This window comes from Primulina eburnea, chromosome 13, assembly GCF_022965805.1.
Source record: "Primulina eburnea isolate SZY01 chromosome 13, ASM2296580v1, whole genome shotgun sequence".
Classification (NCBI taxonomy): domain Eukaryota; kingdom Viridiplantae; phylum Streptophyta; class Magnoliopsida; order Lamiales; family Gesneriaceae; genus Primulina; species Primulina eburnea.
The window spans coordinates 12,274,982-12,300,695 of NC_133113.1; the positions used below are offsets into that span (position 1 = coordinate 12,274,982).

General features: G+C 36.9%; 1 protein-coding gene and 2 long non-coding RNA genes across 3 annotated transcripts; all 3 read right to left on the minus strand.

The window, feature by feature from the left end:
• Window positions 1-10,770: 10,770 nt before the first annotated feature.
• Window positions 10,771-14,237, minus strand: LOC140809794 (uncharacterized). Its single transcript, XM_073167526.1, has 2 exons — window positions 12,946-14,237; window positions 10,771-10,822 (listed from the first exon to the last, which is right to left on the minus strand). Exons 1-2 carry the CDS (start codon window positions 13,898-13,900, stop codon window positions 10,797-10,799), a joined length of 981 nt encoding a protein of 326 aa, XP_073023627.1. The 5' UTR covers window positions 13,901-14,237; the 3' UTR covers window positions 10,771-10,796.
• LOC140810887 (uncharacterized) lies at window positions 11,012-11,866 on the minus strand. Its single transcript, XR_012113335.1, has 2 exons — window positions 11,569-11,866; window positions 11,012-11,427 (listed from the first exon to the last, which is right to left on the minus strand). It is a non-coding gene; the product is annotated as an uncharacterized lncRNA (long non-coding RNA).
• Window positions 14,238-14,467: 230 nt separating the features above from the next.
• Window positions 14,468-15,322, minus strand: LOC140810882 (uncharacterized). Its single transcript, XR_012113334.1, has 2 exons — window positions 15,025-15,322; window positions 14,468-14,883 (listed from the first exon to the last, which is right to left on the minus strand). It is a non-coding gene; the product is annotated as an uncharacterized lncRNA (long non-coding RNA).
• Between the last annotated feature and the right edge of the window lie 10,392 nt (window positions 15,323-25,714).

Sequence of the window (25,714 nt, forward strand, 5' to 3'; positions counted from 1 at the left end):
GGTACACTTTTGCGTGGTATTCTTAAAAAGAACTTGGAGCCCATATAGTAATCCAAAAATAGAATCCCTCCCCTTCTTAGTCCTAGGCAACCCCAAAATAAAGTCCATAGAAATGTCAATCCAAGTTCTTTTAAGAATCCCTCCCCTTCTTAGTCCTAGGAAACCCCAAAATAAAGTCCATAGAAATGTCAATCCAAGTTCATTTAAGAATAGCACGCAAAAGTGTTCCCAAAGTTCTATTTACAACTTCAGTTTAACCATCCGTTTGAGGATGACAAGTAGTAGATTACAACAATATTGAGCAAAGTTTAGCCCATAAAGTAATCCAAAAATAGAATCCCTCCCCTTCTTAGTCCTAGGCAACCCCAAAATAAAGTCCATAGAAATGTCAATCCAAGTTCTTTGAAGAATAGCACGCAAAAGTGTTCCCAAAGTTCTATTGACAACTTCAGTTTGTCCATCCGTCTGAGGATGACAAGTAGTAGATTACAACTTTATTGTTTAAAGTTTAGCCCAAAAAGTAATCCATAAATAGAATCCATCCCCTTCTTAGTCCTAGGCAACCCCAAAATAAAGTCCATAGAAATGTCAATCCAATTTCTTTTTAAGAATAGCACGCAAAAGTGTACCCAAAGTTCTGTTGACAACTTCAGTTTGTCCATCCGTTTGAGGATGACAAGTTGTAGATTACAACAATATTGAGCAAAGTTTAGCCCATAAAGTAATCCATAAATATAATCCCTCCCCTTCTTAGTCCTAGGCAACCCCAAAATAAAGTCCATAGAAATGTCATTCCAAGTTCTTTTAAGAATAGCACGCAAAAGTGTTCTCAAAGTTCTATTTACAACTTCAGTTTGTCCATCCATTTGAGGATGACAAGTAGTAGATTACAACTTTATTGTGCAAAGTTTAGCCCAGAAAGTAATCCATAAATAAAATCCCTCCCCTTCTTAGTCCTAGGCAACCACAAAATAAAGTCCATAGAAATTTCAATCCAAGTTCTTTTAAGAATAGCACGCAAAAGTGTTCCCAAAGTTCTATTTACAACTTCAGTTTGTCCATCCGTTTGAGGATGACAAGTAGTAGATTACAACAATATTGAGCAAAGTTTAGCCCATAAAGTAATCCAAAAATAGAATCCCTCCCCTTCTTAGTCCTAGGCAACCCCAAAATAAAGTCCATAGAAATGTCAATCCAAGTTCTTTTAAGAATAGCACGCAAAAGTGTACCCAAAGTTCTATTGACAACTTCAGTTTGTCCATCCGTTTGAGGATGACAAGTAGTAGATTACAACAATATTGAGCAAAGTTTAGCCCGTAAAGTAATCCAAAAATAGAATCCCTCCCCTTCTTAGTCCTAGGCAACCCCAAAATAAAGTCCATAGAAATGTCAATCCAAGTTCTTTTAAGAATAGCACGCAAAAGTGTTCCCAAAGTTCTATTGACAACTTCAGTTTGTCCATCCGTTTGAGGATGACAAGTAGTAGATTACAACATTTATTGTGCAAAGTTTAGCCCATAAAGTAATCCATAAATAAAATCCCTCCCCTTCTTAGTCCTAGGCAACCCCAAAATAAAGTCCATAGAAATGTCATTCCAAGTTCTTTTAAGAATAGCACGCAAAAGTGTTCCCAAAGTTCTATTTACAACTTCAGTTTGTCCATCCTTTTGAGGATGACAAGTAGTAGATTACAACAATATTGAGCAAAGTTTAGCCCATAAAGTAATCCAAAAATAGAATCTCTCCCCTTCTTAGTCCTAGGCAACCCCAAAATAAAGTCCATAGAAATGTCAATCCAAGTTCTTTTAAGAATAGCACGCAAAAGTGTACCCAAAGTTCTATTGACAACTTCAGTTTGTCCATCCGTTTGAGGATGACAAGTAGTAGATTACAACAATATTGAGCAAAGTTTAGCCCGTAAAGTAATCCAAAAATAGAATCCCTCCCCTTCTTAGTCCTAGGCAACCCCAAAATAAAGTCCATAGAAATGTCAATCCAAGTTCTTTTTAAGAATAGCACGCAAAAGTGTACCCAAAGTTCTATTGACAACTTAAGTTTGTCCATCCGTTTGAGGATGACAAGTAGTAGATTACAACAATATTGAGCAAAGTTTAGCCCATAAAGTAATCCAAAAATAGAATCTCTCCCCTTCTTAGTCCTAGGCAACCCCAAAATAAAGTCCATAGAAATGTCAATCCAAGTTCTTTTTAAGAATAGCACGCAAAAGTGTACCCAAAGTTCTGTTGACAATTTCAGTTTGTCCATCCGTTTGAGGATGACAAGTTGTAGATTACAACATATTGAGCAAAGTTTAGCCCATAAAGTAATCCATAAATATAATCTCTCCCCTTCTTAGTCCTAGGCAACCCCAAAATAAAGTCCATAGAAATGTCATTCCAAGTTCTTTTAAGAATAGCACGCAAAAGTGTACCCAAAGTTCTGTTGACAACTTCAGTTTGTCCATCCGTTTGAGGATGACAAGTTGTAGATTACAACAATATTGAGCAAAGTTTAGCCCATAAAGTAATCCATAAATATAATCCCTCCCCTTCTTAGTCCTAGGCAATCCCAAAATAAAGTCCATAGAAATGTCATTCCAAGTTCTTTTAAGAATAGCACGCAAAAGTGTTCCCAAAGTTCTATTGACAACTTCAGTTTGTCCATCCGTTTGAGGATGACAAGTAGTAGATTACAACTTTATTGTGCAAAGTTTAGCCCATAAAGTAATCCATAAATAGAATCCCTCCCCTTCTTAGTCCTAGGCAACCCCAAAATAAAGTCCATAGAAATGTCATTCCAAGTTTGTTTAAGAATAGCACGCAAAAGTGTTCCCAAAGTTCTATTTACAACTTCAGTTTTTCCATCCGTTTGAGGATGACAAGTAGAAGATTACAACAATATTGAGCAAAGTTTAGCCCATAAAGTAATCCAAAAATAGAATCCCTCCCTTCTTAGTCCTAGGCAACCCCAAAATAAAGTCCATAGAAATGTCAATCCAAGTTCGTTTTAAGAATAGCACGCAAAAGTGTACCCAAAGTTCTGTTGACAACTTCAGTTTGTCCATCCCTTTGAGGATGACAAGTTGTAGATTACAACAATATTGAGCAAAGTTTAGCCCGTAAAGTAATCCAAAAATAGAATCCCTCCCCTTCTTAGTCCTAGGCAACCTCAAAATAAAGTCCATAGAAATGTCAATCTAAGTTCTTTTTAAGAATAGCACGCAAAAGTGTACCCAAAGTTCTGTTGACAACTTCAGTTTTTCCATCCCTTTGAGGATGACAAGTTGTAGATTACAACAATATTGAGAAAAGTTTAGCCCATAAAGTAATCCATAAATATAATCTCTCCCCTACTTAGTCCTAGGCAACCCCAAAATAAAGTCCATAGAAATGTCATTGCAAGTTTTTTTAAGAATAGCACGCAAAAGTGTACCCAAAGTTCTATTGACAACTTCAGTTTGTCCATCCGTTTGAGGATGACAAGTAGTAGATTACAACAATATTGAGCAAAGTTTAGCCCATAAAGTAATCCAAAAATAGAATACCTCCCCTTCTTAGTCCTAGGCAACCCGAAAATAAAGTCCATAGAAATGTCAATCAAAGTTCTTTTAAGAATCCCTCCCCTTCTTAGTCCTAGGCAACCCCAAAATAAAGTCCATAGAAATGTCATTCCAAGTTTTTTTAAGAATAGCACGCAAAAGTGTTCCCAAAGTTCTATTTACAACTTCAGTTTGTCCATCCGTTTGAGGATGACAAGTAGTAGATTACAACAATATTGAGCAAAGTTTAGCCCATAAAGTAATCCAAAAATAGAATCTCTCCCCTTCTTAGTCCTAGGCAACCCCAAAATAAAGTCCATAGAAATGTCAATCCAAGTTCTTTTTAAGAATAGCACGCAAAAGTGTACCCAAAGTTCTATTGAGAACTTCAGTTTGTCCATCCGTTTGAGGATGACAAGTAGTAGATTACAACTTTATTGTGCAAAGTTTAGCCCATAAAGTAATCCATAAATAGAATCTCTCCCCTTCTTAGTCCTAGGCAACCCCAAAATAAAGTCCATAGAAATGTCATTCCAAGTTTTTTTAAGAATAGCACGCAAAAGTGTTCCCAAAGTTCTATTTACAACTTCAGTTTTTCCATCCGTTTGAGGATGACAAGTAGTAGATTACAACAATATTGAGCAAAGTTTAGCCCATAAAGTAATCCAAAAATAGAATCCCTCCCCTTCTTAGTCCTAAGCAACCCCAAAATAAAGTCCATAGAAATGTCAATCCAAGTTCTTTTAAGAATAGCACGCAAAAGTGTTCCCAAAGTTCTATTTACAACTTCAGTTTGTCCATCCGTTTGAGGATAACAAGTAGTAGATTACAACTTTATTGTGCAAAGTTTAGCCCATAAAGTAATCAAAAAATAGAATCCCTCTCCTTCTTAGTCCTAGACAACCCCAAAATAAAGTCCATAGAAATGTCAATCCAAGTTCTTTTTAAGAATAGCACGCAAAAGTTTACCCAAAGTTCTATTGACAACTTCATTTTGTCCATCCGTTTGAGGATGACAAGTAGTAGATTACAACAATATTGAGCAAAGTTTAGCCCATAAAGTAATCCAAAAATTGAATCCCTCCACTTCTTAGTCCTAGGCAACCCCAAATAAAGTCCATAGAAATGTCAATCCAAGTTCTTTTTAAGAATAGCACGCAAAAGTGTACCCAAAGTTCTGTTGAAAATTTCAGTTTGTCCATCCGTTTGAGGATGACAAGCAGTAGATTACAACAATATTGAGCAAAGTTTAGCCCATAAAGTAATCCAAAAATAGAATCCCTCCCCTTCTTAGTCCTAGGCAACCCCAAAATAAAGTCCATAGAAATGTCAATCCAAGTTCTTTTAAGAATAGCACGCAAAAGTGTTCCCAAAGTTCTATTGACAACTTCAGTTTGTCCATCCGTTTGAGGATGACAAGTAGTAGATTACAACTTTATTGTGCAAAGTTTAGCCCATAAAGTAATCCATAAATAGAATCCCTCCCCTTCTTAGTCCTAGGCAACCCCAAAATAAAGTCCATAGAAATGTCATTCCAAGTTTTTTTAAGAATAGCACGCAAAAGTGTTCCCAAAGTTCTATTTACAACTTCAGTTTTTCCATCCGTTTGAGGATGACAAGTAGTAGATTACAACAATATTGAGCAAAGTTTAGCCCATAAAGTAATCCAAAAATAGAATCCCTCCCCTTCTTGGTCCTAGGCAACTCCAAAATAAAGTCCATAGAAATGTCAATCCAAGTTCTTTTTAAGAATAGCACGCAAAAGTGTACCCAAAGTTCTATTGAGAACTTCAGTTTGTCCATCCGTTTGAGGATGACAAGTAGTAGATTACAACTTTATTGTGCAAAGTTTAGCACATAAAGTAATCCATAAATATAATCCCTCGCCTTCTTAGTCCTAGGAAACCCCAAAATAAAGTCCATAGAAATGTCAATCCAAGTTCTTTTTAAGAATAGCACGCAAAAGTGTACCCAAAGTTCTGTTGACAACTTCAGTTTGTCCATCCGTTTGAGGATGACAAGTTGTAGATTACAACAATATTGAGCAAAGTTTAGCCCATAAAGTAATCCATAAATATAATCCCTCCCCTTCTTAGTCTTAGGCAACCCCAAAATAAAGTCCATAGAAATGTCATTCCAAGTTCTTTTAAGAATTGCACGCAAAAGTGTTCCCAAAGTTCTATTGACAACTTCAGTTTGTCCATCCGTTTGAGGATGACAAGTAGTAGATTACAATTTTATTGTGCAAAGTTTAGCCCATAAAGTAATCCATAAATAGAATCTCTCCCCTTCTTAGTCCTAGGCAACCCCAAAATAAAGTCCATAGAAATGTCATTCCAAGTTTTTTAAGAATAGCACGCAAAAGTGTTCCCAAAGTTCTATTTACAACTTCAGTTTTTCCATCCGTTTGAGGATGACAAGTAGTAGATTACAACAATATTGAGCAAAGTTTAGCCCATAAAGTAATCCAAAAATAGAATCCCTCCCCTTCTTAGTCCTAGGCAACCCCAAAATAAAGTCCATAGAAATGTCAATCCAAGTTCTTTTAAGAATAGCACGCAAAAGTGTTCCCAAAGTTCTATTTACAACTTCAGTTTGTCCATCCGTTTGAGGATGACAAGTAGTATATTACAACTTTATTGTGCAAAGTTTAGCCCATAAAGTAATCCAAAAATAGAATCCCTCTCCTTCTTAGTCCTAGAAAACCCCAAAATAAAGTCCATAGAAATGTCAATCCAAGTTCTTTTTAAGAATAGCACGCAAAAGTGTACCCAAAGTTCTATTGACAACTTCAGTTTGTCCTATCTGTTTGAGGATGACAAGTAGTAGATTACAACAATATTGAGCAAAGTTTAGCCTATAAAGTAATCCAAAAATTGAATCCCTCCACTTCTTAGTCCTAGGCAACCCCAAAATAAAGTCCATAGAAATGTCAATCCAAGTTCTTTTTAAGAATAGCACGCAAAAGTGTACCCAAAGTTCTGTTGAAAATTTCAGTTTGTCCATCCGTTTGAGGATGACAAGTTGTAGATTACAACAATTTTGAGCAAAGTTTAGCCCATAAAGTAATCCATAAATATAATCCCTTCCCTTCTTAGTCCTAGGCAACCCCAAAATAAAGTCCATAGAAATGTCATTGCAAGTTCTTTTAAGAATAGCACGCAAAAGTGTTCCCAAAGTTCTATTTACAACTTCAGTTTGTCCATCCGTTTGAGGATAACAAGTAGTAGATTACAACAATATTGAGCAAAGTTTAGCCCATAAAGTAATCCAAAAATAGAATCCCTCCCCTTCTTAGTCCTAGGCAACCCCAAAATAAAGTCCATAGAAATGTCAATCCAAGTTCTTTTAAGAATAGCACGCAAAAGTGTTCCCAAAGTTCTATTGACAACTTCAGTTTGTCCATCCGTTTGAGTATGACAAGTAGTAGATTACAACTTTATTGTGCAAAGTTTAGCCCATAAAGTAATCCATAAATAGAATCCCTCCCCTTCTTAGTCCTAGGCAACCCCAAAATAAAGTCCATAGAAATGTCATTCCAAGTTTTTTTAAGAATAGCACGCAAAAGTGTTCCCAAAGTTCTATTTACAACTTCAGTTTTTCCATCCGTTTGAGGATGACAAGTAGTAAATTACAACAATATTGAGCAAAGTTTAGCCCATAAAGTAATCCAAAAATAGAATCCCTCCCCTTCTTAGTCCTAGGAAACCCCAAAATAAAGTCCATAGAAATGTCAATCTAAGTTCTTTTTAAGAATAGCACGCAAAAGTGTACCCAAAGTTCTATTGACAACTTCAGTTTGTCCATCCGTTTGAGGATGAAAAGTAGTAGATTACAACTTTATTGTGCAAAGTTTAGCACATAAAGTAATCCATAAATATAATCCCTCGCCTTCTTAGTCCTAGGAAACCCCAAAATAAAGTCCATAGAAATGTCAATCCAAGTTCTTTTTAAGAATAGCACGCAAAATTGTACCCAAAGTTCTGTTGACAACTTCAGTTTGTCCATCCGTTTGAGGATGACAAGTTGTAGATTACAACAATATTGAGCAAAGTTTAGCCCATAAAGTAATCCATAAATATAATCCCTCCCCTTCTTAGTCCTAGGCAACCCCAAAATAAAGTCCATAGAAATGTCATTCCAAGTTCTTTTAAGAATAGCACGCAAAAGTGTTCCCAAAGTTCTATTGACAACTTCAGTTTGTCCTTCCGTTTGAGGATGACAAGTAGATTACAACTTTATTGTGCAAAGTTTAGCCCATAAAGTAATCCATAAATAGAATCCCTCCCCTTCTTAGTCCTAGGCAACCCCAAAATAAAGTCCATAGAAATTTCATTCCAAGTTTTTTTAAGAATAGCACGCAAAAGTGTTCCCAAAGTTTTATTTACAACTTCAGTTTTTCCATCCGTTTGAGGATGACAAGTAGTAGATTACAACAATATTGAGCAATGTTTAGCCCATAAAGTAATCCAAAAATAGAATCCATCCCCTTCTTAGTCCTAGGCAACCCCAAAATAAAGTCCATAGAAATATCAATCCAAATTCTTTTAAGAATAGCACGTAAAAGTGTACCCAAAGTTCTATTGACAACTTCAGTTTGTCCATCTGTTTGAGGATGACAAGAAGTAGATTACAACAATATTGAGCAAAGTTTAGCCCGTAAAGTAATCCAAAAATAGAATCCCTCCCCTTCTTAGTCCTAGGCAACCCCAAAATAAAGTCCATAGAAATGTCAATCCAAGTTCTTTTTAAGAATAGCACGCAAAAGTGTACCCAAAGTTCTGTTGACAACTTCAGTTTGTCCATCCCTTTGAGGATGACAAGTTGTAGATTACAACAATATTGAGCAAAGTTTAGCCAATAAAGTAATCCATAAATATAATCCCTCCCCTTCTTAGTCCTAGGCAACCCCAAAATAAAGTCCATAGAAATGTCATTGCAAGTTCTTTTAAGAATAGCACGCAAAAGTGTACCCAAAGTTCTATTGACAACTTCAGTTTGTCCATCCGTTTGAGGATGACAAGTAGTATATTACAACAATATTGAGCAAAGTTTAGCCCATAAAGTAATCCAAAAATAGAATACCTCCCCTTCTTAGTCCTAGACAACCCCAAAATAAAGTCCATAGAAATGTCAATCAAAGTTCTTTTAAGAATCCCTCCCCTTCTTAGTCCTAGGCAACCCCAAAATAAAGTCCATAGAAATGTCAATCCAAGTTCTTTTAAGAATAGCACGCAAAAGTGTTCCCAAAGTTCTATTTACAACTTCAGTTTGTCCATCCGTTTGAGGATGACAAGTAGTAGATTACAACTTTATTGTGCAAAGTTTAGCCCATAAAGTAATCCAAAAATAGAATCCCTCTCCTTCTTAGTCCTAGACAACCCCAAAATAAAGTCCATAGAAATGTCAATCTAAGTTCTTTTTAAGAATACCACGCAAAAGTGTACCCAAAGTTCTATTGACAACTTCAGTTTGTCCATCCGTTTGAGGATGACAAGTAGTAGATTACAACAATATTGAGCAAAATTTAGCCCATAAAGTAATCCAAAAATTGAATCCCTCCACTTCTTAGTCCTAGGCAACCCCAAAATAAAATCCATAGAAATGTCAATCCAAGTTTTTTTTGAGAATAGCACGCAAAAGTGTACCCAAAGTTCTGTTGAAAATTTCAGTTTGTCCATCCGTTTGAGGATGACAAGTTGTAGATTACAACAATATTGAGAAAAGTTTAGCCCATAAAGTAATCCATAAATATAATCCCTTCCCTTCTTAGTCCTAGGCAACCCCAAAATAAAGTCCATAGAAATGTCATTGCAAGTTCTTTTAAGAATAGCACGCAAAAGTGTTCCCAAAGTTCTATTTACAACTTCAGTTTGTCCATCCGTTTGAGGATGACAAGTAGTAGATTACAACAATATTGAGCAAAGTTTAGCCCATAAAGTAATCCAAAAATAGAATCCCTCCCCTTCTTAGTCCTAGGCAACCCCAAAATAAAGTCCATAGAAATGTCAATCCAAGTTCTTTTAAGAATAGCACGCAAAAGTGTTCCCAAAGTTCTATTGACAACTTCAGTTTGTCCATCCGTTTGAAGATGACAAGTAGTAGATTACAACTTTATTGTGCAAAGTTTAGCCCATAAAGTAATCCATAAATAGAATCCCTCGCCTTCTTAGTCCTAGGAAACCCCAAAATAAAGTCCATAGAAATGTCATTCCAAGTTTTTTTAAGAATAGCACGCAAAAGTGTTCTCAAAGTTCTATTTACAACTTCAGTTTTTCCATCCGTTTGAGGATGACAAGTAGTAGATTACAACAATATTGAGCAAAGTTTAGCCCATAAAGTAATCCAAAAATAGAATCCCTCCCCTTCTTAGTCCTAGGCAACCCCAAAATAAAGTCCATAGAAATATCATTACAAGTTCTTTTTAATAATAGCACGCAAAAGTGTACCCAAAGTTCTATTGAGAACTTCAGTTTGTCCATCCGTTTGAGGATGACAAGTAGTAGATTACAACTTTATTGTGCAAAGTTTAGCACATAAAGTAATCCATAAATATAATCCCTCGCCTTCTTAGTCCTAGGTGTGGGGACCCGGACGCTAATCATCTTCTTAATCATCGTTGGGATTTAATTGCTCAGTTCTGATAAACAGGGTCTAAAAATTTTTCTTTTTAAAATGCAAATGCGGAAGGTAATGGAATCTAAATAATATACATCTCAGTATACAATACTTTTCAGTATAAAAGTACAATACTGTACAATCTAAGTCTAAGGTTTAGTTACTAAATTCAAGTAATAAAACATGTCTACAGTAAGTCCGGAATCACCACGCTAAACTCGTCTTCTCTCGTCGTTTTCTCGACCCTGATCTTGCCCCACCTGTTGTCATGCACACATACAAAACAAGACAACAGCCGGATAACTCCGGCGAGAATAAATCCCAGTATAAAACATGGTAAACATGCATATACACATAATGATACATGAAACATGCTGTCATGCATAAAAGCAATAACAATAGTAATAGAGTTCATCATCTATGTAACACCCCTGACCTCTTTAAATAAAATACGCAGCGGAATAAAAATAATTTTCTTTAAAATATGGAAGGAGTTTCAAAATACATTTTCTTTAAACATTTTACAACCAAAATAAATACATGATCATTCAAAAGGTATAACAAAATACAAAACATCATTCCTTTGATCATGGCCAAAATCTTCCTTCCAACGGTGTATGCATATGACCCCAATCCACAGTCAACGTCCCGGGTCGCCACTCTGATCTGCATCACATGAAATAACTGGAATGAGAATAAATCTCAGCAAGTGGAACTCTACATAGTAATGATATATAGTATACTCTGTAAAACATAGCTTTTAAATCATAAATACCATCGACTCTGAAACATGAATACTGTAGCAATAACTGTAGCAATAGCATAGCAATAGATAGCAATACGATGGTATTCTCCTTTCTATGGTTGGATTGATATCAATAGTATCTCTGTCTGTGGTTGCCAATATCCCATCGATATAAATACCGATAACTGTGAGGGGATAAAAGCCTATGGTCGATGATCATCTAATTGCATGCAATGCTATGGCTATGATTAATCAATCCAATAAAACATTTGAATTCTCAATAGCATTTAAGGCCGTCGTTTCGCAATCTCATAATATATCTTGTATTCCCTTTTATAACAATGGTGAGACATACAATGCCTCCAATAGATAATCAATGAAATGAATACATAGCAATGGCTCAATGGAAGGGAATAACACTTTGAAACCTTTAAAACACAATACATATATCAATCATGTGAGCAAAAAGGATGAAATTCCACTTACAACCCAATAGAACACCTCAACTTAGCTCTTGATTCACCACCTACAACAATAATCCATAAATAACACCAATATCAACTCTATATCCAAGAATCCATGACAATAAATCCATAAATCCATAAGAACAACAAACCCAACAAAACTCTCAACTCTAAACCATGAGATAAATGCACCAAAAACTTACCAAAGCTACCTCTTACCACGTAGAAGCTCGATCTCAACTCGGAAATCCAAACAAATCCAAGAATCAAAGGTAGGAAGCAAAAGAAAATGGAGAAAACCCTTGGAAATGAGAGGAAACTCGAAAATGAAAGGAAAAGAATGGGTAAAGTGATGGCCAACCACTCCAAAAAGCACTAAATATCTCGCCCATACCTCCACCGCGGGTGCGCCAACACAAGCACCGCGGGTGCGCCATGCTTTCGGCCAACCATAAAATTCTGCACAACTGGGACCGCGGGTGCGGCGCTGTAAGCACCGCGGGTGCGGTGCACACCGCGGGTGCGGTCCTTGCACTGCCGCGGGTGCGGTGGTGCCACGGCCTTCCAAATGCAAAATGATGAATAGTACACCGCGGGGGCACTCCTCTGAGAGCGCGGGTGCACTCTACTCACGGCAATGAACAGTACAAACTCAACTAAAATCGATCCGAAACGCTGAAACGAACAATCAACACCAACTAATACCTCAAATAAATAATAACCAATAATACTATAGCCCAAAACACAACTATAAACGACTAATCAAATAACCCAAATAACATGCAAATCTTAAACTGCACCGTACACCGGGCTGGGCTATTACAATCTCCCCTCCTTAGAGGAATTTCGTCCTCGAAATTGACGACACTGTACTAACAACTCATGATACCTCTCTCTCAATTCAACCTCTGATTCCCACGTAGCCTCTTCTATCAAATGATTTCTCGAAAGAACTATAACAATGCCAAACTCTGCGTCAAGTCCAATGGCTCTGGATAATCGATAGCACCAACTCTGATCATATCCTCTATACTCTGAATGACTTTCTCTGATTGACTGCCGCTCTGAGGGTGAAAAGCTGCACTAAATGCTAACCTCGAACCCAAAGCTCTATGCAAACTCTTCCAAAACTCTGAAGTAAATCTAGGATCAGGATCAGTCACGATCGACACAGGAACCCAAATACATCCTCTGAAGATCACCAAACCATCACCAAACACTCTAAACTCTAAGGTACCTCTATCCTCTGCTCTAGCTTTCATCTCTATCAACCGAACATCAACAGTCTACTCTCTACGGATCCTGTCCGCCAATAAAGCCTTAATAACTAATGCTGATAAACGAGCAATGAGTCCAGGGACCATCAAAGCAATCACAAACTTCCTATCTCTGACCGGAGGCAAACCAGGCACATCAAGCTCAAACACATCAACAAACTCTATCACTACATCAATATAACCAATATTCAACTTAACCATACTATCCACATCAACAAAAAAAACCAAAAGCCCATCACAACCTCTACACAGCAATCTTTCAATCCTCAAAACAAGAAATAAAAGGAAGGACCAGCGAAGTACCTGTACTGGCTCCCTGAGGACAATCTCTGGCAACGTGGCCTGCCGTGCCACAACGATAACAAGTATGAGTGCCATATCTGCACTCTCCCCAATGATGACGACCACACCTAGGACATAAAGGCTTCTCTGAATCAGATGGGACTGTCGGTGGTCTAAGACTCAAATCCATCTTGTCTTTCTCCTTGAATCGATCTCCACCTTGCTGACTCGAACTCTGGCTCCTCCTCGCTTGCCTCTCCCGGGCAATGTCTTTCTCATCCTGCTCGGCCAACAATGCCTTGGACACAATCTCCTTGAAAGTCACAGCCTTGGACATATTGATATCTCTACGAATCTCTGCTCTAAGGCCTCGAATGAAATGAGCGCCTTTATCCTTGTCATTGGAAGCAACATACGGGGCAAACAAGCAACCCTCCTCAAACTTCAGAATATACTCACCAACATCCATGCTCCCCTGTCTAAGTTCCAAGAACTCCGTAACCTTCCTCGCTCTAAGTGCATCGGGGAAATACTTGTCATAGAACAACTCTGTAAACTCTGTCCACTTCAAGGTAGAAACATCAACTCCAACCTTGGTCGCATTCCACCAAATGCGAGCAGCTTTAACCAACATGAAAACAGCACAACTGATACGGTCTCTATCTGAATAACTGAGATGATCGAAGATCGCCTCTAAAGCCTTGACCCACTCTACAGCAACTAAAGGATCGGTGCTCCCTGAAAACTCTGGCGGATCCATGCTCTTAAACGCAGAAAAGATACCATCGGTGCCAACGACTGGAGCAACTTGCCCTCTAACCTGACCTCTACCCTGACCTGCTCCTTGCAATCGGAGCAACTGCTGGATCTGCTCACTATGGACCTTAGCCTGCTCTCTCAGTAACTTACCGAACTCGTCGACAACTCTCGAGGAAGAACTATCCTCACCCTCTACTGCTTTCCTCTTAGGTGGCATCCTCTACTCTACAATAGCTCACAAGATACAAATCAATATATAACAATGGATAGATGCAAGAAAACATACCCGGACAGTTGAAAGTAGACGAAGTCATATGCATTGGTCCGAAGAACACCGCTCTGATACCAATTGTAACACCCCTGACCTCTTTAAATAAAATACGCAGCGGAATAAAAATAATTTTCTTTAAAATATGGAAGGAGTTTCAAAATACATTTTCTTTAAACATTTTACAACCAAAATAAATACATGATCATTCAAAAGGTATAACAAAATACAAAACATCATTCCTATGATCATGGCCAAAATATTCCTTCCAACGGTGTATGCATATGACCCCAATCCACAGTCAACGTCCCGGGTCGCCACTCTGATCTGCATCACATGAAATAACTGGAATGAGAATAAATCTCAGCAAGTGGAACTCTACATAGTAATGATATATAGTATACTCTGTAAAACATAGCTTTTAAATCATAAATACCATCGACTCTGAAACATGAATACTGTAGCAATAACTGTAGCAATAGCATAGCAATAGATAGCAATACGATGGTATTCTCCTTTCTATGGTTGGATTGATATCAATAGTATCTCTGTCTGTGGTTGCCAATATCCCATCGATATAAATACCGATAACTGTGAGGGGATAAAAGCCTATGGTCGATGATCATCTAATTGCATGCAATGCTATGGCTATGATTAATCAATCCAATAAAACATTTGAATTCTCAATAGCATTTAAGGCCGTCGTTTCGCAATCTCATAATATATCTTGTATTCCCTTTTATAACAATGGTGAGACATACAATGCCTCCAATAGATAATCAATGAAATGAATACATAGCAATGGCTCAATGGAAGGGAATAACACTTTGAAACCTTTAAAACACAATACATATATCAATCATGTGAGCAAAAAGGATGAAATTCCACTTACAACCCAATAGAACACCTCAACTTAGCTCTTGATTCACCACCTACAACAATAATCCATAAATAACACCAATATCAACTCTATATCCAAGAATCCATGACAATAAATCCATAAATCCATAAGAACAACAAACCCAACAAAACTCTCAACTCTAAACCATGAGATAAATGCACCAAAAACTTACCAAAGCTACCTCTTACCACGTAGAAGCTCGATCTCAACTCGGAAATCCAAACAAATCCAAGAATCAAAGGTAGGAAGCAAAAGAAAATGGAGAAAACCCTTGGAAATGAGAGGAAACTCGAAAATGAAAGGAAAAGAATGGGTAAAGTGATGGCCAACCACTCCAAAAAGCACTAAATATCTCGCCCATACCTCCACCGCGGGTGCGCCAACACAAGCACCGCGGGTGCGCCATGCTTTCGGCCAACCATAAAATTCTGCACAACTGGGACCGCGGGTGCGGCGCTGTAAGCACCGCGGGTGCGGTGCACACCGCGGGTGCGGTCCTTGCACTGCCGCGGGTGCGGTGGTGCCACGGCCTTCCAAATGCAAAATGATGAATAGTACACCGCGGGGGCACTCCTCTGAGAGCGCGGGTGCACTCTACTCACGGCAATGAACAGTACAAACTCAACTAAAATCGATCCGAAACGCTGAAACGAACAATCAACACCAACTAATACCTCAAATAAATAATAACCAATAATACTATAGCCCAAAACACAACTATAAACGACTAATCAAATAACCCAAATAACATGCAAATCTTAAACTGCACCGTACACCGGGCTGGGCTATTACAATCTATGAAATCTAATCTAACTAAACATGCAATGCAAATCAGATAAACATGCATGTAAATAGTCTAAATCATGAAACATGCTGTCATGACTGAAAGTATTAACAATAGGTTCCATAGTCTATGAAACCAATTCATCTACGCATGCTAATCTAATCAAATCATGTCTAGACTTGACTCAACTATAACTCTAGGGATCCCGGGGTGAATAAGACGTCACTGACTGTCACCTACCCAACCACTCGGGGCGACTGTACGTCTTATTCCTAGACTTCGGTCCGAGCTGTATCGACGGCTGGCAATAGGAGTAATGGCTACTCCTAAGTTGAGATACACCGAACGTCTAGAAGTCTGACAATGGCTGTCAAGACTTTCCTATCTTAAATGCAATGAATAACAATCTGTAAACAAAGCATAATCATATTCATAACTGAATATCACAATTATCTTACATGCTTGAATACAATTCTATAATCAAAGCATAATCAGGTAAGAATATAAACAATAATCTAGTATGTGATTTTATTGGGAAACTCAAATTAATCTAATTTGAGTTATGCTTCCCGAATATCACATGAATTATACCTTTGTCTTCCTGATCTGACGAAGACGATGTCTCGAATCTGTCCATATCAAATCTGAAATGACAATATCGAATACGCTGTATCAGTGAATAACTCAAGACACAATCTGTTCTGATCAATACTCAAATCAGTACATAATCTGATCAATATCTGAACAAGATACAATCTACTTCATATCAACGATATCACAATACAATCGAATTCATTTCTGAATCTAAATAATCTGAATCAACTGATGTTTCAACGGTATAGCAACACAGTCTTGATAACCCCGTCGGTCTCAACATCACAGATAAAATATCAGACTTCATAATCTGTGTCAATACAATTCATACTCTGAATACTAACACAATTCTAATATAGAATCTCAGTCAATATCTTTCACAAATCATAACAAATACAGAAACAGTCTGTTCTTTAATCTGACTTCAATTCTATGATGTCTAACATATCAAGAACATCATATATGAATCCCATTCAATTATGACAATATCATAATTTCAAATGATATCATAAATCAATAAAACTTACGTCCTGTAGTAGCTGTCGACGAGAGGAGTACGGTACTGTGTCCGGATTACAAATCTAATAATTAAATCTCGCCAAATCGCAATATGAAGGTACGAAGAAATTTTGGAATCCCCCGTAGCTTATCTCGATTTCTACACTTGAGATGAAGGCAAAATGTAATATATATCATTGCATGGCTATCACACGTGTTTCCTCTCAATTTTTGCCCAATTTACTCAATAATTACGAAAATGCCATTGCCTCCAATAATTACGAAAATGCCATTGCCATCCAATAATTACGAAAATGCCATTGCCTCCAATAATTACGAAAATGCCATTGCCATCCAATAATTACGAAAATGCCATTTTCCTCAAATAATTACGAAAATGCCATCCGAAAATCACAAAAATGCCATTCAATAATTTAAATCAATTATTTAATTTTCGGGTTCTCACAAAATGATGACATCTCGGGCCTTACATTTCTCCCCCTCTTAGATCTGAGTTTGTCCCCGAACTTATAAACAATCACTTCGGAGATATCAGAGGACATATATACAGAGTTTAAATCAAAACTCCCCTCACGGAATCAATTCTGAAATCTCAATCTCATATCAGGACAGCTCTACTGATTTTTCAACAGCAGAATAGTCTTCATTCTGAAGCCTCTTACTTCTACTGATTCTAATTCCAATCTGGACTAGTAGTTCGACAAGTACAATCTTATAATACCATTCGAAATAATTCTGATAGAATCAATCTTAGAATATTGGCTATACAACTTCTGGATAGACCAATCATAGTTCATAACAAAGCAATACCAGTAGTGGTGATCCAATCTGTTTATCTCAATTAAGGACATATACAGTCTTCAGCTTCAAATACCCATCGTCATCATCTAACGTTGGTTTCTTAAGTCTGTCTATTCTGAACTATCTTCATCTTCCTTCGAACTTTCTTCAAAAGAATTAGAAATCTATAGTATTCACTGTATACTGTCCTGACTGTAACTATCTTGTTACCACTCTGGTAGGCTGCTAGATATTGTCATGTCATGATAATAAGTCATATCAATTAGTGCTAACATCCAGCACTAAAGCTGTACAAAAATCTTCCAATCTCTGGCTAATATATTCTGACGGTCTGTCAATCTATAAAACCATCTACGAGAGAGTTTATGATCTATTCTGTCACGACTACAAACTCCATCAAAATCATAATCTGACATATTCTACTTAAATTTTCTGTTCCATCTGAACCTTTCTTTGACATCGATCTTATGTCATCTAGTTCTGTTTGTACGTAATCTGGTACAAACTGATAGATATAGATTGAACAATCTGTCAATCTTAATCATATCATATTACAATCTGTAAAATGACAGTAATTTCATTACGAAGCCTATAGAAATGTACTCCCATTTCTATTTAAAACTATACAATTCTGTAATGAATCTTCTGATGTCTATCTTTCTTTCTTTTCTGTTAGCGATTCATACATATCAATACAATTTCTGCCAACATTTCAATACAATTCTGTTATAACTAATCTCATCTGTCTATATCACAACTATCTGTTCGAACAAAATACATTCTCAATCATCAAACTGAAAACTGAATCTACTACTATCTGTTTCTGACACCATCTGTCATCTCAGATTCGAACTATTCGATACAAACCAATCAGTTAATAATATAAGTTAAAAAAAATATACCTACCTGGTATTTGGCTCTGATTATCGATATCAATTCTGTTATACAATTCTGAAACATTCTGATACATTCTGATCTCATATTTCTGAATTGTTGCAACTCTCAACTGTTTACAATATTCGGTATCAAACATACATGCAAACCACAGTAATATCAATCAGATTCGAGATAAAACAACCTATACAGATCTAGTGAGTTTAAGAAAACTCATAAAATAACGTTTGCTGGCAATACTGATAATTCTGACTACTGATCAATCTTCACAGTGCCCCAAATCATCTGCAAATAGAATATGCTCCCAAACAATATAAGATGTCTCAAATACTGATTTAGATCAATCACAATACGCAATCAGATATAACATAATAAGAGAATAAGAGAATAAGAAAATCTGTAAAACTCAGCAATTCTGACTTTCTGACATTTCCGCTAATTCTGATATATCTGTTACCTGTGTCGTTTACCGTCGCTGATTTCTGTCTCAACTGTGCACATAAATCGGTATACAAACTGCAGATATCACATATTCTGAATACAATCTGTTTCAATTATGATTCATACCTGAGTAATTTCTGTATACAATACTCACCGTTCTCTGAATATTCAACAAAATCTTTAAATATTCAATATCGTTCTGTACTGACTCTAACAGACAAACAATACGGAATCGTAATTCGCTTCTGAAATCTATCTACAAATCTGAAATCTTATCTAGGCAGATATCAGCCGACCTATATATCACTGGCGAATCTGCCAATGCTAGGCTCGATTTCAGTGGGTCTACTGAATACATAAGGATGCAATCTGCCCCTTTCTATACTAATCGAGTCATATACAATACAGATATCAAAGGTATTCTAAATCTAGAATCCTCTCCACTGATCAGTCATCTCTGATCTGACTCTTACCATTTCTGGAAAAATTCTACAATATATCTGTACTTGTTCAGCATATACATATCAATAATGCGTTCAAATCAGAAAGCCCAAGTACATCATAATCTATCTCTATTTCATTCTCATCTTACTGTAGTATACAACATGTTCAGCAATCTCTGATATCAACATTTCCTCAACAAGCAAGGACATCAATACTACAGTACATATAAACCCAACAGATACAACATATCTCCATGCAACTCAGTCAAAGATATTCTTAAGGAATGCATTAGTATATATCAATACATATGCAATAGAATCATAAAGAATAGTACCTGTTGTGAATTCTGGATCTGTGTTTTCAATTGAACTTTGTTCCCTACAATCTTCGGGAACGCTTCTGAGGACAGACTTTAACAAAGTGTCCCGGCTGTCCACAAATATTGCATCTACCAGTCACTCCCTAGCATTGCTCGGTGGGATGTCTCCCTCCGCAACTCCTGCAATACACTCCATTATAACTCGGACTAGAACCGCTGGAGCTAGATAAACCACTTCCCATCTTCTTGAATGGCTTCTTTTAAGCTTTCAGCAAATCTTGCTTTCCACTCGTGCTGCCACGCTCAATTCGAAGAGGGGACTGCTGTGTCTGGGGTGGCTTCACACACAACCTGGTCAATTGTCTAATCAGACTCATCTCCGCTCTCTTTGCTCTACTCAAGATATCAGCAAAATGGTACGGTCGTTGCAAATTCATAAATGCAACTACCTCTGAATTCAACCCTCTGAGGAATTGATTCACTACAGCTTCATCATTCCCAGCTAAATGAGGAGCAAAATGCAGTAGAGTAGAGAATTTAGCAATATATTGGTCAATATTCAGCTGCCCTTGGCTCAAATTTTCAAACTCTAATTTCTTGTTCTCCCGATACGAAGCTGAGAAAAATCTTCGATAGAATTCAGTTCTGAATATTTCCCACGAAATCACTGTACCTCTCTGTGCCCACATTCTTGTACTGGTAATCCACCAACTCCTGGCGGCTTCTCGTAACTGATAAGGCACCATTTTAACCCTCTGTTCATCTGTACAATCAAGCAAATCAAACAAGATTTCTATATCATCAAACCAGTTCTGACAATCTTCAGATGTCTCGGTACCACTCAGAATCGGCGGCTGTAATAACTCAAACTCTTTCATCTTTTCTTCTAGCTGAGCTTCTGATACATCCATCTGTTCAGACGAAGTGCTACCCCTTTCTGGAAATCTCCGAGGCGGTATATCTGAATATCAAACAGATTAGTACCCAATCTATACAATCTGTCTCAGCCCTCCTCTGATCATATACCTCTGATCCAGACTCGGTTCTGATTCAGGCTTAACCATTACATGCTGCAATCAATTCAGATAACAAACAACATGTAATAGGGAAAGCGATAAATCATGCTAGCACACATCATGCAAGTCAACATTAACATAATTCTCATGCTAGCAATCACATGCAAGGAAAAAAATTCAATCTACCCCGCTCATTCTCTTCTATCTCAGTCTAAAGAATCTATCAACTCTGACTATCTCAATCTAAAGGACCTATCGCTCTGATACCACCTGTTGTGGGGACCCGGACGCTAATCATCTTCTTAATCATCGTTGGGATTTAATTGCTCAGTTCTGATAAACAGGGTCTAAAAATTTTTCTTTTTAAAATGCAAATGCGGAAGGTAATGGAATCTAAATAATATACATCTCAGTATCCACCTGTTGTGGGGACCCGGACGCTAATCATCTTCTTAATCATCGTTGGGATTTAATTGCTCAGTTCTGATAAACAGGGTCTAAAAATTTTTCTTTTTAAAATGCAAATGCGGAAGGTAATGGAATCTAAATAATATACATCTCAGTATACAATACTTTTCAGTATAAAAGTACAATACTGTACAATCTAAGTCTAAGGTTTAGTTACTAAATTCAAGTAATAAAACATGTCTACAGTAAGTCCGGAATCACCACGCTAAACTCGTCTTCTCTCGTCGTTTTCTCGACCCTGATCTTGCCCCACCTGTTGTCATGCACACATACAAAACAAGACAACAGCCGGATAACTCCGGTGAGAATAAATCCCAGTATAAAACATGGTAAACATGCATATACACATAATGATACATGAAACATGCTGTCATGCATAAAAGCAATAACAATAGTAATAGAGTTCATCATCTATGAAATCTAATCTAACTAAACATGCAATGCAAATCAGATAAACATGCATGTAAATAGTCTAAATCATGAAACATGCTGTCATGACTGAAAGTATTAACAATAGGTTCCATAGTCTATGAAACCAATTCATCTACGCATGCTAATCTAATCAAATCATGTCTAGACTTGACTCAACTATAACTCTAGGGATCCCGGGGTGAATAAGACGTCACTGACTGTCACCTACCCAACCACTCGGGGCGACTGTACGTCTTATTCCTAGACTTCGGTCCGAGCTGTATCGACGGCTGGCAATAGGAGTAATGGCTACTCCTAAGTTGAGATACACCGAACGTCTAGAAGTCTGACAATGGCTGTCAAGACTTTCCTATCTTAAATGCAATGAATAACAATCTGTAAACAAAGCATAATCATATTCATAACTGAATATCACAATTATCTTACATGCTTGAATACAATTCTATAATCAAAGCATAATCAGGTAAGAATATAAAAAATAATCTAGTATGTGATTTTATTGGGAAACTCAAATTAATCTAATTTGAGTTATGCTTCCCGAATATCACATGAATTATACCTTTGTCTTCCTGATCTGACGAAGACGATGTCTCGAATCTGTCCATATCAAATCTGAAATGACAATATCGAATACGCTGTATCAGTGAATAACTCAAGACACAATCTGTTCTGATCAATACTCAAATCAGTACATAATCTGATCAATATCTGAACAAGATACAATCTACTTCATATCACCGATATCACAATACAATCGAATTCATTTCTGAATCTAAATAATCTGAATCAACTGATGTTTCAACGGTATAGCAACACAGTCTTGATAACCCCGTCGGTCTCAACATCACAGATAAAATATCAGACTTCATAATTTGTGTCAATACAATTCATACTCTGAATACTAACACAATTCTAATATAGAATCTCAGTCAATATCTTTCACAAATCATAACAAATACAGAAACAGTCTGTTCTTTAATCTGACTTCAATTCTATGATGTCTAACATATCAAGAACATCATATATGAATCCCATTCAATTATGACAATATCATAATTTCAAATGATATCATAAATCAATAAAACTTACGTCCTGTAGTAGCTGTCGACGAGAGGAGTACGGTACTGTGTCCGGATTACAAATCTAATAATTAAATCTCGCCAAATCGCAATATGAAGGTACGAAGAAATTTTGGAATCCCCCGTAGCTTATCTCGATTTCTACACTTGAGATGAAGGCAAAATGTAATATATATCATTGCATGGCTATCACACGTGTTTCCTCTCAATTTTTGCCCAATTTACTCAATAATTACGAAAATGCCATTGCCTCCAATAATTACGAAAATGCCATTGCCATCCAATAATTACGAAAATGCCATTGCCTCCAATAATTACGAAAATGCCATTGCCATCCAATAATTACGAAAATGCCATTTTCCTCAAATAATTACGAAAATGCCATCCGAAAATCACAAAAATGCCATTCAATAATTTAAATCAATTATTTAATTTTCGGGTTCTCACAAAATGATGACATCTCGGGCCTTACACTAGGAAACCCCAAAATAAAGTCCATAGAAATGTCAATCCAAGTTCTTTTTAAGAATAGCACGCAAAAGTGTACCCAAAGTTCTGTTGACAACTTCAGTTTGTCCATCCGTTTGAGGATGACAAGTTGTAGATTACAACAATATTGAGCAAAGTTTAGCCCATAAAGTAATCCATAAATATAATCCCTCCCCTTCTTAGTCCTAGGCAACCCCAAAATAAAGTCCATAGAAATGTCATTCCAAGTTCTTTTAAGAATAGCACGCAAAAGTGTTCCCAAAGTTCTATTGACAACTTCAGTTTGTCCATCCGTTTCAGGATGACAAGTAGTAGATTACAACAATATTGAGCAATATTTAGCCCATAAAGTAATCCAAAAATTGAATCCCTCCACTTCTTAGTCCTAGGCAACCCCAAAATAAAGTCCATAGAAATGTCAATCCAAGTTCTTTTTAAGAATAGCACGCAAAAGTGTACCCAAAGTTATGTTGAAAATTTCAGTTTGTCCATCCGTTTGAGGATGACAAGTTGTAGATTACAACATTATTGAGCAAAGTTTAGCCCATAAAGTAATCCAAAAATAGAATCCCTCCCCTTCTTAGTCCTAGGCAACCCCAAAATAAAGTTCATAGAAATGTCAATCCAAGTTCTTTTTAAGAATAGCACGCAAAAGTGTACCCAAAGTTCTGTTGACAACTTCAGTTTGTCCATCCGTTTGAGGATGACAAGTTGTAGATTAGAACAATATTGAGCAAAGTTTAGCCCATAAAGTAATCCATAAATATAATCCCTCCCCTTCTTAGTCCTAGGCAACCCAAAAATAAAGTCCATAGAAATGTCATTCCAAGTTCTTTTAAGAATAGCACGCAAAAGTGTTCCCAAAGTTCTATTTACAACTTCAGTTTGTCCATCCGTTTGAGGATGACAAGTAGTAGATTACAACTTTATTGTGCAAAGTTTAGCCCATAAAGTAATCCATAAATAAAATCCCTCCCCTTCTTAGTCCTAGGCAACCCCAAAATAAAGTCCATAGAAATGTCAATCCAAGTTCTTTTAAGAATAGCACGCAAAAGTGTTCTCAAAGTTCTATTTACAACTTCAGTTTGTCCATTCGTTTGAAGATGACAAGTAGTAGATTACAACTTTATTGTGCAAATTTTAGCCCATAAAGTAATCCAAAAATAGAATCCCTCCCCTTCTTAGTCCTAGGCAACCCCAAAATAAAGTCCATAGAAATGTCAATCCAAGTTCTTTTTAAGAATAGCACGCAAAAGTGTACCCAAAGTTCTATTGACAACTTCAGTTTGTCCATCCGTTTGAGGATGACAAGTAGTAGATTTAAACAATATTGAGAAAAGTTTAGCCCATAAAGTAATCCAAAAATTGAATCCCTCCCCTTCTAAGTCCTAGACAACCCCAAATAAAGTCCATAGAAATGTCAATCCAAGTTCTTTTTAAGAATAGCACGCAAAAGTGTACGCAAAGTTCTGTTGACAACTTCAGTTTGTCCATCCGTTTGAGGATGACAAGTTGTAGATTACAACAATATTGAGCAAAGTTTAGCCCATAAAGTAATCCATAAATATAATCCCTCCCCTTCTTAGTCCTAGGCAACCCCAAAATAAAGTCCATAGAAATGTCATTCCAAGTTCTTTTAAGAATAGCACGCAAAAGTTTTTCCAAAGTTCTATTTACAACTTCAGTTTGTCCATCCGTTTGAGGATGACAAGTAGTAGATTACAACAATATTGAGCAAAGTTTAGCCCATAAAGTAATCCAAAAATAGAATCCCTCCCCTTCTTAGTCCTAGGCAACCCCAAAATAAAGTCCATAGAAATGTCAATCCAAGTTCTTTTAAGAATAGCACGCAAAAGTGTACCCAAAGTTCTATTGACAACTTCAGTTTGTCCATCCGTTTGAGGATGACAAGTAGTAGATTACAACAATATTGAGCAAAGTTTAGCCCGTAAAGTAATCCAAAAATAGAATCCCTCCCCTTCTTAGTCCTAGGAAACCCCAAAATAAAGTCCATAGAAATGTCAATCCAAGTTCTTTTAAGAATAGCACGCAAAAGTGTTCCCAAAGTTCTATTGACAACTTCAGTTTGTCCATCCGTTTGAGGATGACAAGTAGTAGATTACAACTTTATTGTGCAAAGTTTAGCCCATAAAGTAATCCATAAATAAAATCCCTCCCCTTCTTAGTCCTAGGCAACCCCAAAATAATGTCCATAGAAATGTCATTCCAAGTTCTTTTAAGAATAGCACGCAAAAGTGTTCCCAAAGTTCTATTTACAACTTCAGTTTGTCCATCCGTTTGATGATGACAAGTAGTAGATTACAACAATATTGAGCAAAGTTTAGCCCGTAAAGTAATCCAAAAATAGAATCCCTCCCCTTCTTAGTCCTAGGCAACCCCAAAATAAAGTCCATAGAAATGTCAATCCAAGTTCTTTTTAAGAATAGCATGCAAAAGTGTACCCAAAGTTCTGTTGACAACTTCAGTTTGTCCATCCCTTTGAGGATGACAAGTTGTAGATTACAACAATATTGAGCAAAGTTTAGCCAATAAAGTAATCCATAAATATAATCCCTCCCCTT